At 38.2% G+C, this 19,121-nt stretch overlaps 2 protein-coding genes across 3 annotated transcripts in view; one reads left to right on the top strand and one right to left on the bottom strand.

Moving 5' to 3' along the window:
• Window positions 1-121: 121 nt before the first annotated feature.
• On the bottom strand, window positions 122-13,343 carry FKBP3 (FKBP prolyl isomerase 3). The gene is made up of 7 exons (XM_019751721.3): window positions 13,185-13,343; window positions 10,766-10,867; window positions 10,027-10,134; window positions 3,911-4,046; window positions 3,345-3,412; window positions 1,641-1,738; window positions 122-465 (listed from the first exon to the last, which is right to left on the bottom strand). The coding sequence occupies exons 1-7, from the start codon at window positions 13,290-13,292 to the stop codon at window positions 411-413; spliced, it is 675 nt and encodes a 224-aa protein (XP_019607280.2). The 5' UTR covers window positions 13,293-13,343; the 3' UTR covers window positions 122-410.
• A 1,082-nt stretch (window positions 13,344-14,425) lies between these two features.
• FANCM (FA complementation group M) overlaps window positions 14,426-19,121 on the top strand; it is a 50,036-nt gene continuing 45,340 nt past the window's right edge. Inside the window, exons 1-3 of one of the 2 annotated variants that reach the window (XM_074328189.2) lie at window positions 14,426-15,256; window positions 15,723-15,895; window positions 18,936-19,013. In XM_074328189.2, coding sequence (XP_074184290.2) covers window positions 14,740-15,256; window positions 15,723-15,895; window positions 18,936-19,013 — 768 coding nt within the window. In that variant the 5' untranslated portion in view covers window positions 14,426-14,739. The remainder of the gene's footprint in view (window positions 15,257-15,722; window positions 15,896-18,935; window positions 19,014-19,121) is intronic. The other variant, XM_019751723.3, reaches the window with a different exon arrangement.

Below are 19,121 nucleotides of genomic sequence, written 5' to 3'. Positions count from 1 at the left end.
GAAAGATTTTAAGATGAGTTGTCCTTGGCAGAGTGTCCAATTTTCCTGTTACTCCCTAGTTGGATGAAGTCTTAGCCCTGGTTAACCTAATCAGAACATTAATACATCAACACCAAACAAATCAAGATGCTGGATAAATTTTTATTGAGCCTTTTAGTTTACAACATGAGGTAAAAGGAAAATGAGTTCTCTTTAACCAGTATTTTACACAGCTGTAGTAAAATATTTTAAACTTCAGGGATTTATAACGGATGACATTTTTTAAAAGTTGGGGGATCAAGTAAACAAGTTCTAACTTCTTGAATCTTTCAGTTGACTTTTCCCTTACAATAGTAGTAACCAGGTGTAATTATTTACATAAGCTTCTTCAAGGCCATTGCTGATGTCTTTAAATCTGAAGCATTGCTATTTCAATCAATGTCCACTAATTCCACTTCAAAAATGAGTTTTGCATTTGGTGGAATTCTGTTGAAGAAGTCAAGGTAAACATAATAAAAATTGCTTCTCCCCTCACTCCCAGTAACCCTGGTCTAAAATTAGATGTACACTGGATATTGGTAATTAACTCTAAAGAGAAGGGCTTTACAGTTGGTTCACAGGCACATACTGGCTTAGTGGTTCACAGTAGAGGCATCTCTGTGATTGTAGGCTGACTAGGTTAAGTTTAGCCTGGACTAGGATCTTCCTTACCTGACCTGGACGCCTCACTGGTACTCCCAAATTAGCCACCACTTAATGAAGACTGCTACTCAGTACTCAAAAAACAAAAGGAAAAACGTGATTTCAATATAGCTGGGTATATATTAAATCAAAGTTCATATGAGGTAGTACCTGCTACTTGCTATGTATTTTAAGATGCTGAGTTTAGAGAAGAGTGGGATTCTTCACACAAGAGGGAGCTGCGGTTGGCCATCTGATTTTGATAGGCTCAGAAGAGACTACTGTATTCCAAAATAATTTTAACTGATAAGAGGAGAGAGAACTTCAAAAAATTTTTTTTTTCAAACTTACTCCACCTGGTCCAACTAGTCCAATAGGAATGGAACCAACAAGAGAAAAAAATACCTTCCCACTTAGCTTTTGGAATGTTCTGGTCAGAATGGTCTAGAATCATGGGTCTTTTTGCTTTGTTTGTTTGTTGTTCACAAACTGGGCCTATCAGAAAAGTATTGTTATCAGTAGGAATCACAAACGCACACGGTATGGTGGACCTGTGGTCTTCATTTCACAACTGGTAATCCCCAACATGTGCTGGTCCATTTCTTAGCATTCAGTACTTATTTATAATTACACTGTAGCTTAAAATTACCATGAGCTATAGCATCCTACAGTTTGCTATAGTTGTTTCTATTGGGCATCTTAACTCCTTGAAGTAAACTTTTCATATATGAACAATTGCCTTTCAAAGAGGAAAACTTAAAACCTCACAGCTTAAGTCTTGGAAAATTAAGAGCTTGAATAAGAGGGAAAAAACGGTAGATTCTAGCTCAAGTATAAATACTTAGAACAAAAGCATCTAAGTCAGGGAGACTGGTCTGGACAGGATTCCTAACCTGGACATTAACGTAGACAGCATGTTTCAGACCTTCAGGTGGTATTTCTTAGTGATTTTTCTTTAATTACAAAGGAAAAAAGGATACTTGGCATCAGGCTGTCCTTTCTTTCCATAAGCCCATTCTGGTTCAATCTCTAGTCGAGCCTTTTCTCCTTTACTCATTGTCAAGAGTGCTTCATCCCACTAAAGGCAAGACAGTAAAATCAAAACTAATGATACTTTGCAAAAAAATAACATGCAAAACCAGAAGCCAAAATTACATAATAAAATCTGTAACTAGATTTCATTAGGTCCTAAGATAGTGTCATTGGATGAGTCCCCAAATCACTGTCCTTTATTTCAATAGAAAAAAAGGATATATTAAACTATTTTTTAGTATAATACTCAAATGATATAATGTGAAAGTACTTTTGTAAACTGTAACATGCCGTACTTACGGAAACCAGTTTATAAGCAGTATCATAAAAATTTTGCTATGCTTTGCTATCAGGACAAACTTCTGAATTTATTTTTATAGGGATAAATTAGTAAGTACTCAAAGTATTTTAACCAAATTGTAATAGTGGAGTCATTATAGTACATAAACTACGTGTTAGAACATTAAGATCTTTTGCAGAAGGTAAAACTATTCAAAGAAACGATAGATGTTTCTGGGTTACCCCTCCATTTTGTCCAAATTTGGATCCTTAAAAGCAGTTACCAAAAACAGTTAAATCAACATGGTGCAAGGATACAGAATGTAATACTAATATATACTGTGTTGAAATGTAACAATCACATAAAGTTCAAGGGATACAGATATATCTGTCACATACTGGAAATTAAAAATATGATTAACTACAAGAAATTTACCAGTAAGCAAATTAGTCATAGAAAAAGAGCTCACAGTTGATACATAGTTGCTATCAACTTGGTGTAATCAGGTAGCAGTTAAGGTTACTTTTAATTAAACCTTAAGTTTCAAGATATTTTATATTCTATTTTGGGTTCTGGATATGATTGAACCATATTTTAGGACTTACCCACAGTACAAAGAGTAACAGTGAGGGTTCTCATAACTGCATTTAAATGTGCATTTCAGTTATTAATGTTTGATATCCCGAGTAAAGACAATTTAAAAGAACATGTGGGCCCCAGCCTGACAACCCAATCCAGGGAAGCTGATAATCGGCCTTGCTCTTTTATCTCCTTTTGTACACTGCAGTGGTCAATACAGCGGAAGCCCAACTCTGTTTTCTCAATTTCCTTCTGTTAACCTCTCATAAGTAAAAGTGGGTAAAGACATGCTTATGTTTGAAAGATTTTCTGGTTTTGAGCTTAGGTTGTGAGAGGTGAGAAGGCTACAGAACAAACTTGCTTTTATCAGTACTTCAGTAGAGTAGGTATTTCACCTTTCTTGATCATGTACAAGTGGTACAATAGCTATGTAACATCTTACAAGAATCTTAAAGACAAATTTAAAAAGCCAAACATTCTAAGACTTGATGAAAAAAATAAAGGGTAGGGTGGAAGGAAATATTTGAGTCTGACATATTACATGCTTTTAGTTATGTTCATTTAATCTTTTAACAGCCTTGAGGTAGGCTGTGCTGTCCTTATTTTAAGAGATGGGGAAACCAAGACCCAGAGACCTTAACTTGTGCCAGATCAATCAGTTAGTGATATCAGTGCTGATCTGTCAGACACAAACATGGTTTTCCTCATAGCCCCAATCCTAATTCTTTATGGCACCATGCCACAAGTAGCATGTGCCAGAATCTCTATCGATTTATTGCCATTTTTTACTTACTCCTCTGATAACTTTGCCTATTCCAACTTTAAAACTTAAAGGCTTGGCATTTTTCTTCTTCTTTGAACCTGTAAAACAGATTTTCCTTATAATTAATGATGCGATTAAGTTCCAATAGAAAAACAGGAATTTAAGTCTTTAAAGTGATTTCAGAATTTATCATGCCATGCATTTGAAAAGAAACAAAAATTCAGAAAACCAGGTAATTTATCAAAATTTTTAATGTAAAAACCATTATGGTCTACATGGGAGCAAGGGGAAGGGCCTATATTTACTCCACTTAAACATCACACTATCCTGCCTTCTATATTAATATACCAAAGCTTTGCTTTGGTACATCAACCAAGTTTAGACTAAGCTTCCTTATTTTTTTGCTTTTCAATGGCCAAGAGGTCTTAATTTACCCAGCCAGTAAGCAGTGAACTGAAGACCTCTTCCAAGTTAATCAAAGGTGCAAAAAGACTTCTGGAAAAAAGTGACAGCCAATAAAAAGGTGCTGCCAATCATTCATCTAGATATTTTGGAATGCTTTAAAGCCAAAATGATAAGATTACATTTAAACTTACTCGTTTGAATATTGGTATCAAAAACAGTTCCATCCTGTAGTGTTCCTGTATACCAGCAGTGAACAACATCTCCCTTTTTGGGGTAGTTGGTTTTATCCCCTTTTTTAAGAACAGATTTTGTGTATTTTGGTGGACCCTTAAGACAAAGACAACACACAGTTATTCACTCATGTCCTTCTTTTAGAAGGATGACAGAGAGACTACTTATACAGCCAACTGTGACCTAAGTCTGGTTGGAGAGTTTCTTTCACAGGTTTAGTAACAAACTATTTTGCTTCTGGTTCACCTCTGAGTAAAAAGTCTCATTTCAAGTCTGTGATGAGAATATTCGTAACTTGGATATCTATAATTTAATTTTTAAAACCTCCAGCTTCTTTGGAAACCAATGTTCTTTTGGCAAGATTCTGTTAACTGTTCAAGAAACCATAAAATGAATCAAGTTGTTTCCCAAGGTTAGAAATAGCATTACTACTTATTTCCTATAAAATCATAAAGCATTAAATAACGCACTGTGACATTTTCAAAGATTTGAGTGGTTTTAGTACCAATAATTGATATTACTATTTTTATTATATCCAATTAGAAGGAATAATGTTGTGCCTCTTCATGAACTAGAAAATAAGTTCACACAATGAATGGGATTATAGAAATTACCATTAACAAGCATATTTCCTAGAACAAAGCAGATTAGGGTCTTTTTTTTTTAAAGCTAAAGGCTAATCTAATTAATGGTGATTTTATATATTGTGAGGAAAGCAATTTCTTAGTCAAACAAGGATATATAGAATTTTACAGTATAGAACATTTAATAATGGGAAAGGAAGATATTAAACATCTTCCTTAGTCCTGACAATCCCTTAATCCTGACAATCCTCTAAAGGTGTCACCTTCTTGCATTTTTGCAGATGAGGATACTGAGGTTCAGGGAATTTATGCAGCAGAGCTAATGAGTAGTAGAGAAAGAATATGGACTTGGGATTGTCTGAATCCAAAGCCCCTGTTCTTTCAACTATACCAAAATATTGCAAATAATAGTGATAATGATAATATTGATGTTAATAGTTAAAATAGTTAGTGTCTACTGAGCACTCGCTCTGTGCCAGGCACTATTCCAAATGCTTAACATAAATTAACTTTTAATTGTCACTACTTTGTGAGGTAGGCACTGTTATCCCTATTTTACAGGTAGGAAAACATAAGGAACTTACTTATGGTCCTACAGCTCCTAAGTGACTGAGTAGGACTGGAAATGAGTCAGCTTAGATATAAAGCCCATGCTCTTACCACTTTACCTCCTCTCAGGCACATATGGAATGTCAGGTATTAGACAATTCATTTAATGCACTGTAGCCTGGCAGTCTTTTCCCCATCAAAGTAAGGCCTGGCTAGGGTATAAAGTCCCATCCAATGCAGAGTAAGGACGAGCACTTGCAACTAAAGTTAGCCTGCCTCCCTGAATCAAAAGAGTCACATCTACAGCTTGAGTACAATTTGCATTATAAAAGTAAATATTAACTTCCCCCCTGACACTCCACTGCAAGCTTGTTTTACCAAGAAATACTATAAATGGTCAGGTGTCTACTGGTAACAGTGTAGATTGGCGTCACCTCTTTGGAATGCAATTTAAAGATGTTGAAAGTGTGATATTTATACAAATATATGCTCAAGAAGTAATTTGTAACTTAGGGAAAAATCTTTATGAATTTCTCCAATGCACTATTATCCATAATGGCCAAATAAACACATTTTATGGTAATATAATACCATTTTTAATAATGCGGAAAACTTATAACAGTAAGTGAAAAATCAATAGAAAGGTCTAACTACAGTAAAATCTCTACTATTTAAATATACACATAGAAAATCATTCTGGAGTTTTAAACATGTTCATTTTTAGGTATTATAATTATATAATGTGTTCTCTATCCTTTTCTATTTTAAAAATAGCACGTTGTTTTTATCAGAAAAATAAATGGTTTTAAAAAAATTATAGTTGATGACAAAAAACTATCCCAAATTTGAAAATAATTTAATTAAAAAATTTAAAAGCCACAAAATGAGAATGACTACATGTTTATTATGTGAGAATATCAGAATATTTTAACACATCATTAAGAAATTGCATGTAATTATTTGAATGGATAAGGTATGATTAGCAAACAATGACCACATTTTAAATCTTTATGTCATTCCACTGTTTTCTCATTTGTTGTCCCAAGTGGCTTAGGCATGTTGTGTTACTACATTAGAGGTCCTAGAATAATGCAAACCCATTACATTGGTGGTTATGGTTCAGTCTTAATGGTAAAGGTGCCAAACTGCCCACTGACAGCTTCCATTCAGTGTTTCACAGTGTTTTATGGATCATTCATTCCTTGGCGTTAACACTGTTAGAAAAGGAGTCTGATGTAATTCAGTTTGGGAAACACTACGTTAAATAGCCTCTATCCTGCACGACTTCTCAGAGCTCATTAGCTAACACACTGTGAATCTTTAAGTAGGAGACGCCACATACATGCTTTGATGACGCCGGAAAACCACCTGGAACTTCTGGTACCTGTATAACACACTTTGAGAAACACTGCTCTAGTTATTTGATCTGACGCTAGGTTTCTTCATGGTGAGAGGTAACATCAGTTCAAGGCTATCCTGGAGTCATGTGCCTGAATGAACCTGGCTTTTAGGTCATTTCCTGACTTTGCAGCAATTTCTTGGTCCAAAGTAAGGAAATGACTATATTCCCAAGACTGGGTCTGACCTAGGTACTCCTGGTCCCCGAGATAAAGGGACTTTGAGTGTCATCATTCAATTGCAATTAACTGTTGCAAATCATAGCCTCTAAAAATGAGAATGTATTACATAATTGTTCCTATTACTCAAGAAATATTTGAGCATGTTCTGTGTGTTGGAAACTGGAGGCAACAGGCGAGCAGACCTGGTCATGGCCCTCCCTCTAGCAGAGAATAATAGGCATGGGTATAATTACATATATTGTGAGACTGTGGAGGGCGCACGTGATGCAAAGGTGGGAATGACAGTGACCTAACCCAGTAGAGGCTATAGGGTGGGAGAGGTTTCTCTGAAGCAATGTTTAAATTTTATGAAGATAAGAGAAGGTTACTCAGGTGATAATTGGGAAGGTTTAGAACAGAGAATAGCATTTTCATAGCAGGGAAGAGCATGGAAATCCGAGGAAGGAAGGAAAGAATGGTATGAGATGAGGCAGGAAAGACGTAGCACATATTAAGTATCTGGGTTTTTATCTTCAGGTCATTGAGCAGCCAATTAAGAGTTTTGAACAGAAGTTACAGAATCAGATTAGTGTTTTTAAAAGATTACTGTGACCCAGTGTGAGGAATGGATAGAGAATCAAAGTGGAAGTGAGGACACTTGTTAGGAAGAGGTTAATAGAGTAGTCTAGGCCTACAGGAGGGTGCTAACAGTGGGGATAACAAAAGATGAAGCGTTTTGAGATACGTGTATGCAGAATCAACAGAGCTTGGTGATTAAATGTGAAGGAGTTCTAGGGACTGAATCTCAAGATTCTGGCTTGAGTACTGGCATGGACATTTCTGACTGCTGAGTGACATCCTGCCTCAACTTACACTTTCTCTCTTGTCCAATATTCATTCATACTTGAAAACTTTCCTCAACACTATTTAATACATAATAGAGAATAAATATCTTGGCTATAACTGATTTATTGAAAACCTAGTAAGAGCTATTACACAAGATTCTTTACATTAAAATAAAGTAGAAATGATATAGGTACCATGTGCTACCAGAATTTATGCAGTTAAGTATAGAAATCTGGGATGGTGAAAACGTCAAGAGGAAGCGATGAGCTTATGACCTGTGTCTTAAAGCGGGAACCGAACTGACAGTGGTGGAAGTTAAGAGAAAGACACACCCAACAAGAAATAAGTCTGAAAGTGGAAAAGGGCAGTTCTGTATTGTAGATATTGAGCAGACATTCATGGCCGGAAAACAATATTTCTATAGAAGTAGTAAATCTGATGCTGAGCAGGGCCAGGTATTGGAAGACTGAATATTAAGAATGCTGTCCAGCAGAAATACAATGAGAGTCACAAATGTAATTTTAGGTTGTCAAGTTGCCACACTAACCCAACACATTTAAAATGTCATTTCAACATGTAGTCAATATAAAAAATATGGAGATATCTTATATTCCTTTAAAAAAATCATACTCAGCCTTTGAAATTGAATGCATATTTTATACTGAAAGCAAATTTCAATTCAGAGTAGCTACAAAGTGCTCAGTAGCCACATATGGGACAGCGCAGTTCCAGACAGTACAGAGTTACCGAAGATTTTTGAGCAGAGTGTGGTTTACGAAATATTATTTTAGAAAGCTTACTAGAACAGTCATTTTGGAGCTGAATGGATGAAGAAAGAATGAAGGCAGGAGATGAGTGACTTTTCCAACACTCAGGTCTGAGGCCTTGAAATGCTTGAGAACCAAAAAGGAATAAAGATTTGAAAAAGACGGGAGATGTTTGAGAGCATTAGGCCTAAGGGAGACATGAGAATGAAAAAGGCAAAGATTCAGAGACCTTTTCCACTGGGAAGAAGAGAATGGTTACAACTGTATCTGTTAACATTTTGGTAACAGAACCAGGAGGATATCATAAGGAATAAGAGGACTGAGAATTTATGAGAAAGCATCAAGTAGTTTCTATGGGCAATGTGATGTGGAATTGAACAAGGGGAAGTATAAAAGATGCTGAGTAGCAGAGCAACAAGAAAATGCTTCACTGATATTAAGCATGAATTATACCAAGCCCAATACACAGTTTTGTGATTTTCTTCACATTGCTTGCTCTGCAGTCCCAAAGCCCGAACAGAGAAAGCAGACAGCGGGAATCAGCAAAGTATTGGCCCAGAGGCTATGGAATCCAGGTGCTAGGAAGACGATGAGAGCACATAACGCGGCTCAGGCTGGCCAGTTCAATGTAATGAAATGAAAAGAGGCCTTAAATATAGGATATAGTTTGCGACCCTCACAAGACATCTCTAGAGAGTCTCCAGCCCTTACAGCCTTTAACTTTTATTTGTAACTTTATTAACCTTAGTGATATACTATCTGCTGCCTCAGACCTCCCTCATTCTAATTGTCTTGAAGGTAAACTATGTTGCCGATTGCATTTGCAACCCTTATAGTAATTAGTATACCCCTATTTACCTTATTAGCTGCTCAATATTTGCACAGTATAATATTTATCAAATAATACAGTTGTGATAAACCTCAAAATTGCTTTATTGTGTTTACATACCCATAAACATTAATACGTGCTTTTCAACCAACAGGAAAAGATCATGCACATTAACTAGCTTTAGTCATATAAACATTTATAGTTCTGTATCTGATCTTATACTTTTTTCACAAATACCCAAATGCTATACCTTATCAATAGGCCAACTCTTTATAAGAATTAATATTATTAGATTATCATCACTGAAACTGAGACTGCTGGGAATGAATGAGCTTAGTTAGCAAGATCTTATCAAAGGGGCAAGATTATAATCAATTCAGTTCTACTGAGGCTGTTCTACGAGCTGTCCTTAGTTCTATGAAGGCTGTCCATTTGCAGAAGTGGTGTTACCTGGTTTTTCAAACCTTTGTAACAAAATATAAAACCTGGTGTGGGAAAGATGAGACAAATGAACCCACACTCTATAGCGAGGCCTGGACTATTTTTATTGCCAAGGACACCATGTACATTCGAAAAAGCTAAAAATAATCAAAATGAAGATTCTTTCACACTCAGTCCAACTTGGCTATAAAATCAGGACCTAAAAATAGTTTTGAAAGCTCAGTTCTGGCCAGACAGAGGCAATATAAAATACAAAACTAGAGGCATCTCACAGGAAAGGCTTCCTAACTGTAAAGCTCCGGTTTTCGCCTCTCCCACTCCCACTTTAGGCTTTTCCCCCCCTGATTCAGTGGACTTAAGGGAGATACACTCCAAATCAGTGTTTGGCTCACTGGAAGTGGCCACCCTTAACCACCCCTTACTATGAGAAATCAGTGCTGTAAAGCAAATACTTTTCTCAAATTCACATGAGAATTAAATAAGACAATATTCTATACAAACCTCATCCAGAGTCTCTTCAGACTTGGTTTCTTTGGGTTTATCTTCATTAAGCTTCACATTTTTCACCTGCTCGGACACTTTACTTATACTTTCAGTACCCTTGAAACGCTGTAAGGAAAACATTCTAACGTTTATCACATTCAGGATTGGCTAAAAGCAAGGAGGGACATGGAGATTTCCAGCCTCTCAATGCACTGAACATCTGCACCATGAATGTGGGCCACATAACTCAAATGTAAATCCATGGAAACTGCCTAAGAACAAAGGAAAAATCTTATGCTAAGCATTTTAATCAACAAATTATGACCTTCAAGCCATCTCACAATATAAATCCTGAAACGAAAACCATGCATGACTCAGAGACATGGATAGTATTCAAACAACTTAATAAAGATTATTTTCTGTGGAAGATGGCCATTTCATAGTAAATACATACTTAATATGTTCAGGTAATGGAACTTACCTTAGAGTTACAATTTTTCGGTGCCCTTAAGAATTTGTCGTCTTAAACTAATAGGGAATTATTTTAAATCTGATCCCTTTCAAAATATCAAAATGTCCTGCTATACTGCAGATTAGCCTTTCTAGAATTGACAGCCAGTTCATTTATGATTAAACTTAAGAAAAATTGCAGGTGTAAAAACTTGAACATATTTTGCAAATAAATGCATTTAAAACTTATTTTGGGGAATAATGTGTCTAAAAAGATATTCTGGTAATAAAATAAAATACTGCTCACCTTACTTTCAAAAAGATGGTTATAGGCTGTAACCAAATGGTCCTTGTTAGCTGTCTTGGCCACATTTTTAATGTTTCCTAATAACTTATGTTCTGCAAGAAACTATAAAGAAAAAAGCTGGTTAGACAAAATAATTTCCCTCATATAAGGGTCTAAAATTGCAAAATGACCTTTCATATTAGCAATTATGTCTTCAACACTACCAACAACAGAAAAAATGAAACAAACATTGTATTTTATATCCTACTTGGTAACAACAAAAAAAGACTTTTGGAAGATCTAAAGACACTGGGCATTTGTGAGATTTACAAAACTGGAACTGTAATATTACGTATGGGTCGCACGGGTGTGTTAATCCTTTTTCCATCACAGTACTCTCAGAAAAGCACATTTATACAGTAAGGACACTTTGGTAACTGGGCAAAGCTGCTCTTGGCAGGATGTCCCTTGGCCCTGGCTGAGCCTCCAGCCATGTTGGGCACAACTATCTTGACACATCTATAACCCATTCTCTGCAGACTGGGAAGCACTGTTACACAACACTGCATATAATGGTTAAGTTTATGGGCTGTGGAGTTAGACCATCTGGGTTAAAATCCTAGCTGATTTTAGACAAGTGACTAAACTTTCCTAAAGATTAAGTTTCTACATCATAGTTGAAGATTAATAACAGCAGATAGGTCAGAGGGTTGTTGGAAGGATAATCCACAGTAGAATTACAGTTCTCTCAAATGTTAGACTAAGCTGGCAGTGGGACGTCATCAAAATCATGTAACTTCATCTCAAAATCATGTAACATGGGGATTTTAATAACTTGTTTCCTTTTCTGTCTTGTGGACCTTACTTGATTCCTTATTTTCTTACTTTCTCTGTTGTTTTCTGACTTTTCAAAACTTTTGATAAAGCAGTTTTTCTAACACTATTACTGTTGTATTTTTCTCTTTTACTCTTCTTGTCCTAGAGAAATGTTCTAAATGATAAATGCTGATAAGGCTATTTTGATTAAATAGAAGCAATCAGTTGTTTTGGCATTGTGATTTCTTTAGCAAGATTTTAGGAATCTATCCAAAATATAAACACCTCTTTGGTATATTATGATCAATAAAATAGTGACTGTCAAATATAGGTTGAAGTATGTAAGTGGAAAATAATGCACTTAAAAATATTTTGATATCCAAATCCCTTGAAACTGTCCCACCCGGGGCAGTTTTACATTACAGTCCATATTGGGATAATTTGTTTTGTAAAAATTTGATGAATGAAGCACAGTATCGAGGCATTGCATGTTAAATATTTATTGTTCCAGTTGAAATATGAACTAGCTTAAAATAATTCCACCAAGATGGTAAAATGGTATAAAGCAATATCCCTGAAGCATGGTATTTTTTTTTTTCATCTTTCTATCCCCAAACAATGAGCATAGCTCTTGCTGTAGATGTTTTGTAAGTATTTGCTGATGTCAGAATAATTATTCAGGAGAATGAAGCTGGAAGTTGGAGAACAATTTTATTTCCCTTTCAAGATCCCTCAAAGTGAAAAACTACAATCTTCTCAAATAGAGCTCAGAAACAGTATTTCTAAATGCTAGTTTAGACCTAAGTAAAAACATTGTAGAGAAACCACACAGACTGATGCTTCTATTTCCGATAGCGGGCGATAGCTCGTGCGTAACAAATTGTACAGTCGTTCAATTTGAGAGCTATGATTTTAATTTCCGAAAAAAAAAAAAAGAAGTCTGACAAAAATATCTTGTGACTACAGACCGGTGATTAAAATGGAGACTATGCTGAAAAATGCAAGGCGTATCTATAAAGAATGCCAAATAGATTTTTGGTTTGTTTGTAACAATGGGAGGCCACTGTACATGAAATGCACATGTTAACTCCCCCATGTATAAAGGTCCATTAGTTTAAAGTTAAACTGGATTCTACGGGTTAAAAAAAAATCACACGCGTTAGTACTCAGTATTTAGTAACTGATGAGAAAAACAAATCGCACACACCGTTCGCACAAAATCTTCCTATCCTTTCCCATTTCCCTAACAGCCCGCACTCCCCTCTAGAGGTCTCATCCAAGCCCGGGGTCCTCTACACCCCGCCTCGGCCACCAGTATCTCTTGGGTTCCTTTTTTCCCCCCATGGCCTCCATCCTCACTCAAGGACCCCAATGAAGTTCTAATTCTGCGACTGCTCCCTGCGAACCCCAACCGGTACAGCTGCTCCACCCGCCCAAGCAGGGCAGGCCGGAGGGGCGGGAGCGTGGCCGCAGAGCGCACGCGAGGCCTCTCCGGCCTTCCAGGCCACCGGCCGCAGGAGGACGAGGGCGGGGGCACGGAGGAATACGGAATGGACGGGCTTCTCCGGGGGGGGTGAGGCGTCCCTCGGCCGCACCAGCCCCGCCGCCCCGCCGCCTCTGGTACCGAATCTGAACCGTGGTCCTGTAGAAACTTGATAATGTCCTTCTTGGGTAGCTGTTCGCTGCGCAGCTGCTCCACGGACCAGGCCCGCTGTGGAACGGCAGCCGCCATCTTCCCCCGCTGCCTCTGCTTTACTGAACCAGCCCGCCTCGGTTCGACATCGCCCCGCCCCGGGGCGTGGCGTGGACCCCGCATGGAGCTCGAGGGGGTGGGGTCACTGCGCTACGCGGCGTGATTGGGACGCGTCCTTGAGTGACGTCAAAGCTGTGCTTTGAGGGCTTCTTTGTTGAGTCCGGGTAAAAACTCAGCGGATGTAGCCTTGGCGAACTACTTCAGGAGACTGGAAGGTGTCATGTACTCTGAATTGGAACCCTGGTGTGTTTACCAGCCGTTACTCATTTTTTTTTTTTTTTTTTTACCGAGGGGCTGCTATGCCTTTAAAGTCTATAATCTATTTACAACAACAGCATTCGGACATTTTCTTTAGTTCTAGACTGAAAATTCGCACCTAAATTGGCTCAGTCCTTGTCATCAGAACAACCCGTATCCCACCTCCGTTTTAAAACTCACACAAATGAAACTACAATACAGCCTGTCTTTTCCACCCCCACCCCCCAAATACAAACACAAGAGAAACTGTAAAAGCAGATTCAGGAACTTCACCAAATAAAACAATGTAACGAAGCTACACGCAGGAGGCCGCTTGCTGATCGTGGTGATGAGGGTGACATTATTAATGCTCAAGGCATCCGTTGATATGTGTGTACTTTTCCTCAATGCATAAGGGGACAAATTTACAGAGGTTACTTGAAGTCGCCAGGTTTGGGGTGCAGAAGCTGGGAAAGCTATCACTAACGTGACTAATCCCACACCGACGCTTACTGCTTCATAACATTTATGAAGATGTAAAAAGGAGCATCAGAACGCTCGGATTTTCCAACGACTATCAGGACCAAACCATTTACTTCCCTCTTAACAATAAAAATATTAAGATAATGGGTTGCCACTCCTAATACTGCAAAAAAGAGACCTGACATTTTGTTTCCTCAGCCTGGAGAGAGAAATAAGACAAATTATTTAATTCAATCTAAACACTTTCGGTTTTACCACATGTTCCGACTTAAAAAACAACAACAAAGAAGCACATTAGACTATCAATGTGGTTATTAAGTTCACAAACATAATGAGTTTCCATTGTCTTCGGGATCTCAAGGTTATTTATTTTTATTATTTCAAGCGGTATCACTTCAGCAATGACGCCCGGACGGAACTCAAATTCAGAGTCTATAAAAAAGCTGAAAAGGGGACCGAATTTTGAGTAACTCCAAAACAATACGCATGCGTCTCAGGGAGGGCCGACGGTTTCCGGGAAGCCAGCCAATTATATTCCCACACAAACTCAATGGCGGCATTTTACAATGGATAAAGTGGGCCCAGTCCCCACCCTCTAGTTCCAGTATTCTGTGCGCAGGTAACCCATGGGGATCGAGACCTCGGTGGCTGTTGAGCTGCTGCAGCTGCTGACTTCTGAGAGAAGCCTTTGGTGGTTGTCGGCCTCATGAGCGGACGGCAAAGGACGCTTTTCCAGACATGGGGCTCGAGCATCTCCCGATCGGCTGGGGCTCCGGGTTGCAGCTCTGGAACTGAGCGGCCTCAGAGCCCAGGCATCTCCAAGGAACGTCTTCGTGCCGCGGCCGAGGCTGCCGAGGCACAGCCGGAGTCGGACGATGATGTGTTGCTAGTCGCAGTGTGTGAGGCAGAGCGACAGCTGAGTCTAGAGAATGGCGGGTTCTGCACCTCGGCGGGAGCGCTGTGGATTTACCCTACTAATTGCCCAGTGCGGGACTACCAGCTGCACATCGCCCGGACCGCTCTGTTCTGCAACACGCTGGTGTGCCTGCCCACCGGGTTGGGAAAGACCTTTATTGCCGCCGTGGTCATGTACAATTTCTACCGCTGGTACCCGTCTGGCAAGGTGGTCTTCATGGCCCCCACGAAACCGTTGGTGGCACAGCAGATCGAGGCTTGCTACCGAGTGATGGGTATCCCGCAGTCCGCCATGGCCGAAATGACAGGTATTTTAAAAACAATGGGCTAATTTGAAATTAAGAGCTGAGCATCCAGGAGAAGCTACAGGTTACGTTCTCTTGGAGGTAACGGAATTCTGAACCATGTGGAATAGACCCCAGATCACGATGTTTTCCCACATCCTCTCCCTTAAAATAACTACAGGCGGGACTAGTTTTATTGCGTTTTGCTTTATTGCACTTCACAGATGTTGCAGTTCTTAACAAATTGAAGGCAAGAACTCTTCTCCACCAGTTAAAAGATTACCACTAGCTTTATTGTGATACTAGCTTTATTGGAACCGAACCCTCAGTGTCTCTGAGGTATGCCCCTACTTGTAGCAAGTCTAGCTCTAATGAATAGGTTTGCTTTATTCAATCTTAAGAGAATCCCTGTAGCTTGTCAGTTAGAACATTTTGAGGCAATTAAGTGTGTATGTACCCATCGTTTACTCAGTGTCACTTTTATTTGCAGGATCTACTCAAGCTTTCACCAGAAAGGAAATATGGAGCAGTAAGAGAGTCCTTTTTCTTACACCTCAAGTCATGATAAATGACCTTTCTAGAGGAGCTTGTCCGAATACTGAAATAAAGTGTCTAGTTATTGATGAAGCTCATAAAGCTCTTGGAAACTATGCTTATTGCCAGGTAATATCTCGTTTAAAAAGTATTTTGTAGTGTGAACATTGTTAAAGAGTATTTTAGGGAATAAATATTAATGATTGAAGTTACTGATGGTATAATCATTATGAAAAGTCTTCTATCTATTATCTCAGAATAGATAGTGATAGGAAATACTTTTCTTCATCTATTCAAATCAGTGTCTTTGCTTTTTTTTTTTTTTTTTTTTTTTTTTTAATGCTTTCCAGCCTATTAGTGTCAGATGTAGATGATGAGAGCCTAATCAACGAGGCAGGGATCCAAAGTAGGGTATGGGTGGAGTTTTGGAACTAAGATAATCCAAAGATTGGTAGTGGATATGCAGTGTCATTCCTTGGCAGGTAGGTAAAATAATACTTAACTGTTAGTGTTGTTTTAAGGATTGAATGACATTATGTATGCAGCATATAAAGTCCAAATGTAAAGAGGTGGGCTATGGCTGAAGAGGTACTTAAGGGCCAGGTCATGAGGGCATTTGTATTTTGGGTTTAGCAGTTTGAATGCTCCTTGTAGGCCATAGGGGATGTAAGCGGTGGCGACTCATTGAAAAATGTTTAGGTGGGGTGGTACTTAAGATTTAAAAGAGATTAGAGGAGAGACGGCTAATGGCAGGCTGTACAGTGAGGGATAGGAGGAATTCAGGATGACTCCCAGGTTTCTGACTTGGAAGATTGTGAGAATGTTGGTGCTGCTAGTCAAGATGAAGAGTTCTCGAGGCAGAGAAGATTTGGGGTATTATGGGAAGATAGTGCAGTTTGATTGTTCAGTTTGAGGTGTCTATGAAGGATCTAGCTGTAGATATCCAGTAGGTGAGAGAAGGATGGGTCTCCATGGAGAGTGTTGAGCTGGAAATATAGATTTGGAAATCAGCATGTGGGTGGTAGGTAGTTAAAACCATAATAGCTGGTGATACTAGGGCGAGGGTATCATGTAAGTATAGAAGGAAAGTTGATTTCATTTAGTGCAAAGAGATGAATTTCACTGTCTGTGAATTTGTAGGGTAGTTTCTTTTGGGCTTTGTTATTGTATTATGTCTCTGTATTTTCTGGAGAATTGTCATCTTTCTTAGAGTTGATCTCACCCAAGAAATGGATATATTTTTCGATTTATTTCTATTTTCCCAAGTTAGATTAATACCCAATGTGTTAAGTTTTCTGTTTAAGAGGGACATGTACAAGTTTGCATTCTAACTATGGCATACATTTTGTAGATTCAGCTTATATTTAGCAACTTTCACTCCATTTATTTTCAAAAAATTTCTAGGTATTAGGTGATTTCTTTTTTAAACTACAAGGCTTATGCTTTTATTGAGTTCAATGAGACGTGCATTGACTTTATTAATACCCAATCATCTCTGAAAATTTATGCTACAGTGAATATTCCAGATATAGTTTCCAACAAGCACACCAGCTCGATGAAGAAGGTAGCTTATGGGGTTCCACACACAACACCATTTCTTCTGCAAAATGCTTGAGAATCCCTCCTGGAAAAAAAGTTATGTATTAGGGACATTTTGTCTTGCATCAGTTTTTAATTAGAACAATTCTATTTAAGTCTCCATTATATATAATGTTCTATCTTTATGTGCATTCTGGATCATGTTTATAAAAAAACTCCAGAAATAATATTTTTTGAGTATTAATCAAGATTCAGTGTGAGTCTCATTGAGTTTATCCATGACATGGGGCAAATTAGAGCACTTTTAAAATAATCTGGTTTTACCATTTTCTATATATAATATGAAACTATGGAATAATGAGAACTATTTCTGCAACTCAGTTTACTTAGGGGTCCTTTTTCGTTGTGTTGGGGCCTCATGTGAAGGGGTATATGAGAGTCTGGCAAATTATCCAGTATTAATCAGACCAGAAATGGTGTTGACTCTAAACTGCAAAGCCTGAAATGATGCTTTGGTGCCACTGAGAAAAGGATTTTTTTTTTTTTTAATAGAATAGTTTTGTTTTTGTTTTTTTAAGATTTTATTGGGGAAGGAGAAGGGAACAGGACTTTATTGGGGAACAGTGTGTACTTCCAGGACTTTTTTCTAAGTCAAGTTGTTGTCCTTTCAGTCTTTGTTGTGGAGGGTGCCGTTCAGCTTCAAGTTGTTGTCCTTTCAGTCTTAGTTGTGGAGGGCGCAGCTCAGCTCCAGGTCCAGTTGCCTGTTGCTAGTTGCAGGGGGCGCAGCCCACCATCCCTTGCGGGAATCGAACCGGCAACCTTGTGGTTGAGACTGTGTGCTCCAACCAACTGAGCCATCTGGGAGCTCAGCGGCAGGTCAGCTCAAGGTGCCGTGTTCAATCTTAGTTGCAGGGGGCAGAGCCCACCATCCCTTGCGGGACTCGAGGAATTGAACTGGCAACCTTGTGGTTGAGAGCCCACTGGCCCATGTGGGAATCGAACTGGCAGCCTTCGGAGTTAGGAGCATGGAGCTCTAACTGCCTGAGCCACCGGGCCAGCCCCTATGTGTTAGGATTTAAAAGGAAAGTTAGATTTTTAAAATTACCCCAAATTAGCCTTATTCTTTTACAAGTAAACTTAATTTAAAAATTGTGCGCCTTCACATAAAACCTAACTTTAAAATCCTAAAACATTTTTTTCATTTCAAATCTAATTTTATATTGGTATTTAATTTTTTTCTATTTTTGATTTACCTTAATCTGGTAAATGTGCATATGGATATAGTTATAAGGCTAGACTGTGGTCCAGGCAATGGAAAGTGGACTCTCTTTTCCCTTTGCACTTGAATTAGCCCTCTGAGTATTTTTATTTGCCTCTATATTAGGCCTTGATGCCATAGCTTTATATTTAGAAGAAAACTTAAAGTGTTTTTGATTGGTGTAGAGTATAAGCCTAAATCATTTACTCTTCAGATAATATGACTAATGATAGTTCCATCCACTCAACCATCAATACTCTGAATAAAGATAAAACAATAATGGACCATATATAATAGCTTACTTAACAGAATCATTGTTAGTTTTGTATTGGACAGATGAAATTAAAAAACTTTTTTTGTTCCTTTTTTAAGGTTGTAAGAGAACTAGTCAAATATACAAATCACTTTAGAATCTTGGCTCTTAGTGCCACACCAGGTAGTGATATAAAGGTAAGTAAAATGTCTTTCCACTTATTAACATTTATGAAAATAAGAACTTTTGTATGTGGCCAGATCAGTTTTCCATTCTAGTATTTAGTTTAACATTAGGACTATAAC

The sequence above is a fragment of the Rhinolophus sinicus genome, chromosome 3 (assembly GCF_057876585.1).
Source record: "Rhinolophus sinicus isolate RSI-liver-muscle chromosome 3, RSI-T2T, whole genome shotgun sequence".
NCBI lineage: Eukaryota > Metazoa > Chordata > Mammalia > Chiroptera > Rhinolophidae > Rhinolophus > Rhinolophus sinicus.
This window is presented reverse-complemented; position numbering and strand designations above follow the sequence as displayed.

Coding starts and splice junctions, on each gene's coding strand:
- FKBP3 (XM_019751721.3), bottom strand. CDS start 13,292: ATGGCGGCTGCCGTTCCACAGCGGGCCTGGTCCGTGGAGCAGCTGCGC. Junction 10,868..13,184: donor AGGACCACGGTTCAGATTCG/GTACCAGAGGCG, acceptor TTTTCTTTATAG/TTTCTTGCAGAACATAAGTT. Junction 3,413..3,910: donor TGATACCAATATTCAAACGA/GTAAGTTTAAAT, acceptor TCTGTTTTACAG/GTTCAAAGAAGAAGAAAAAT.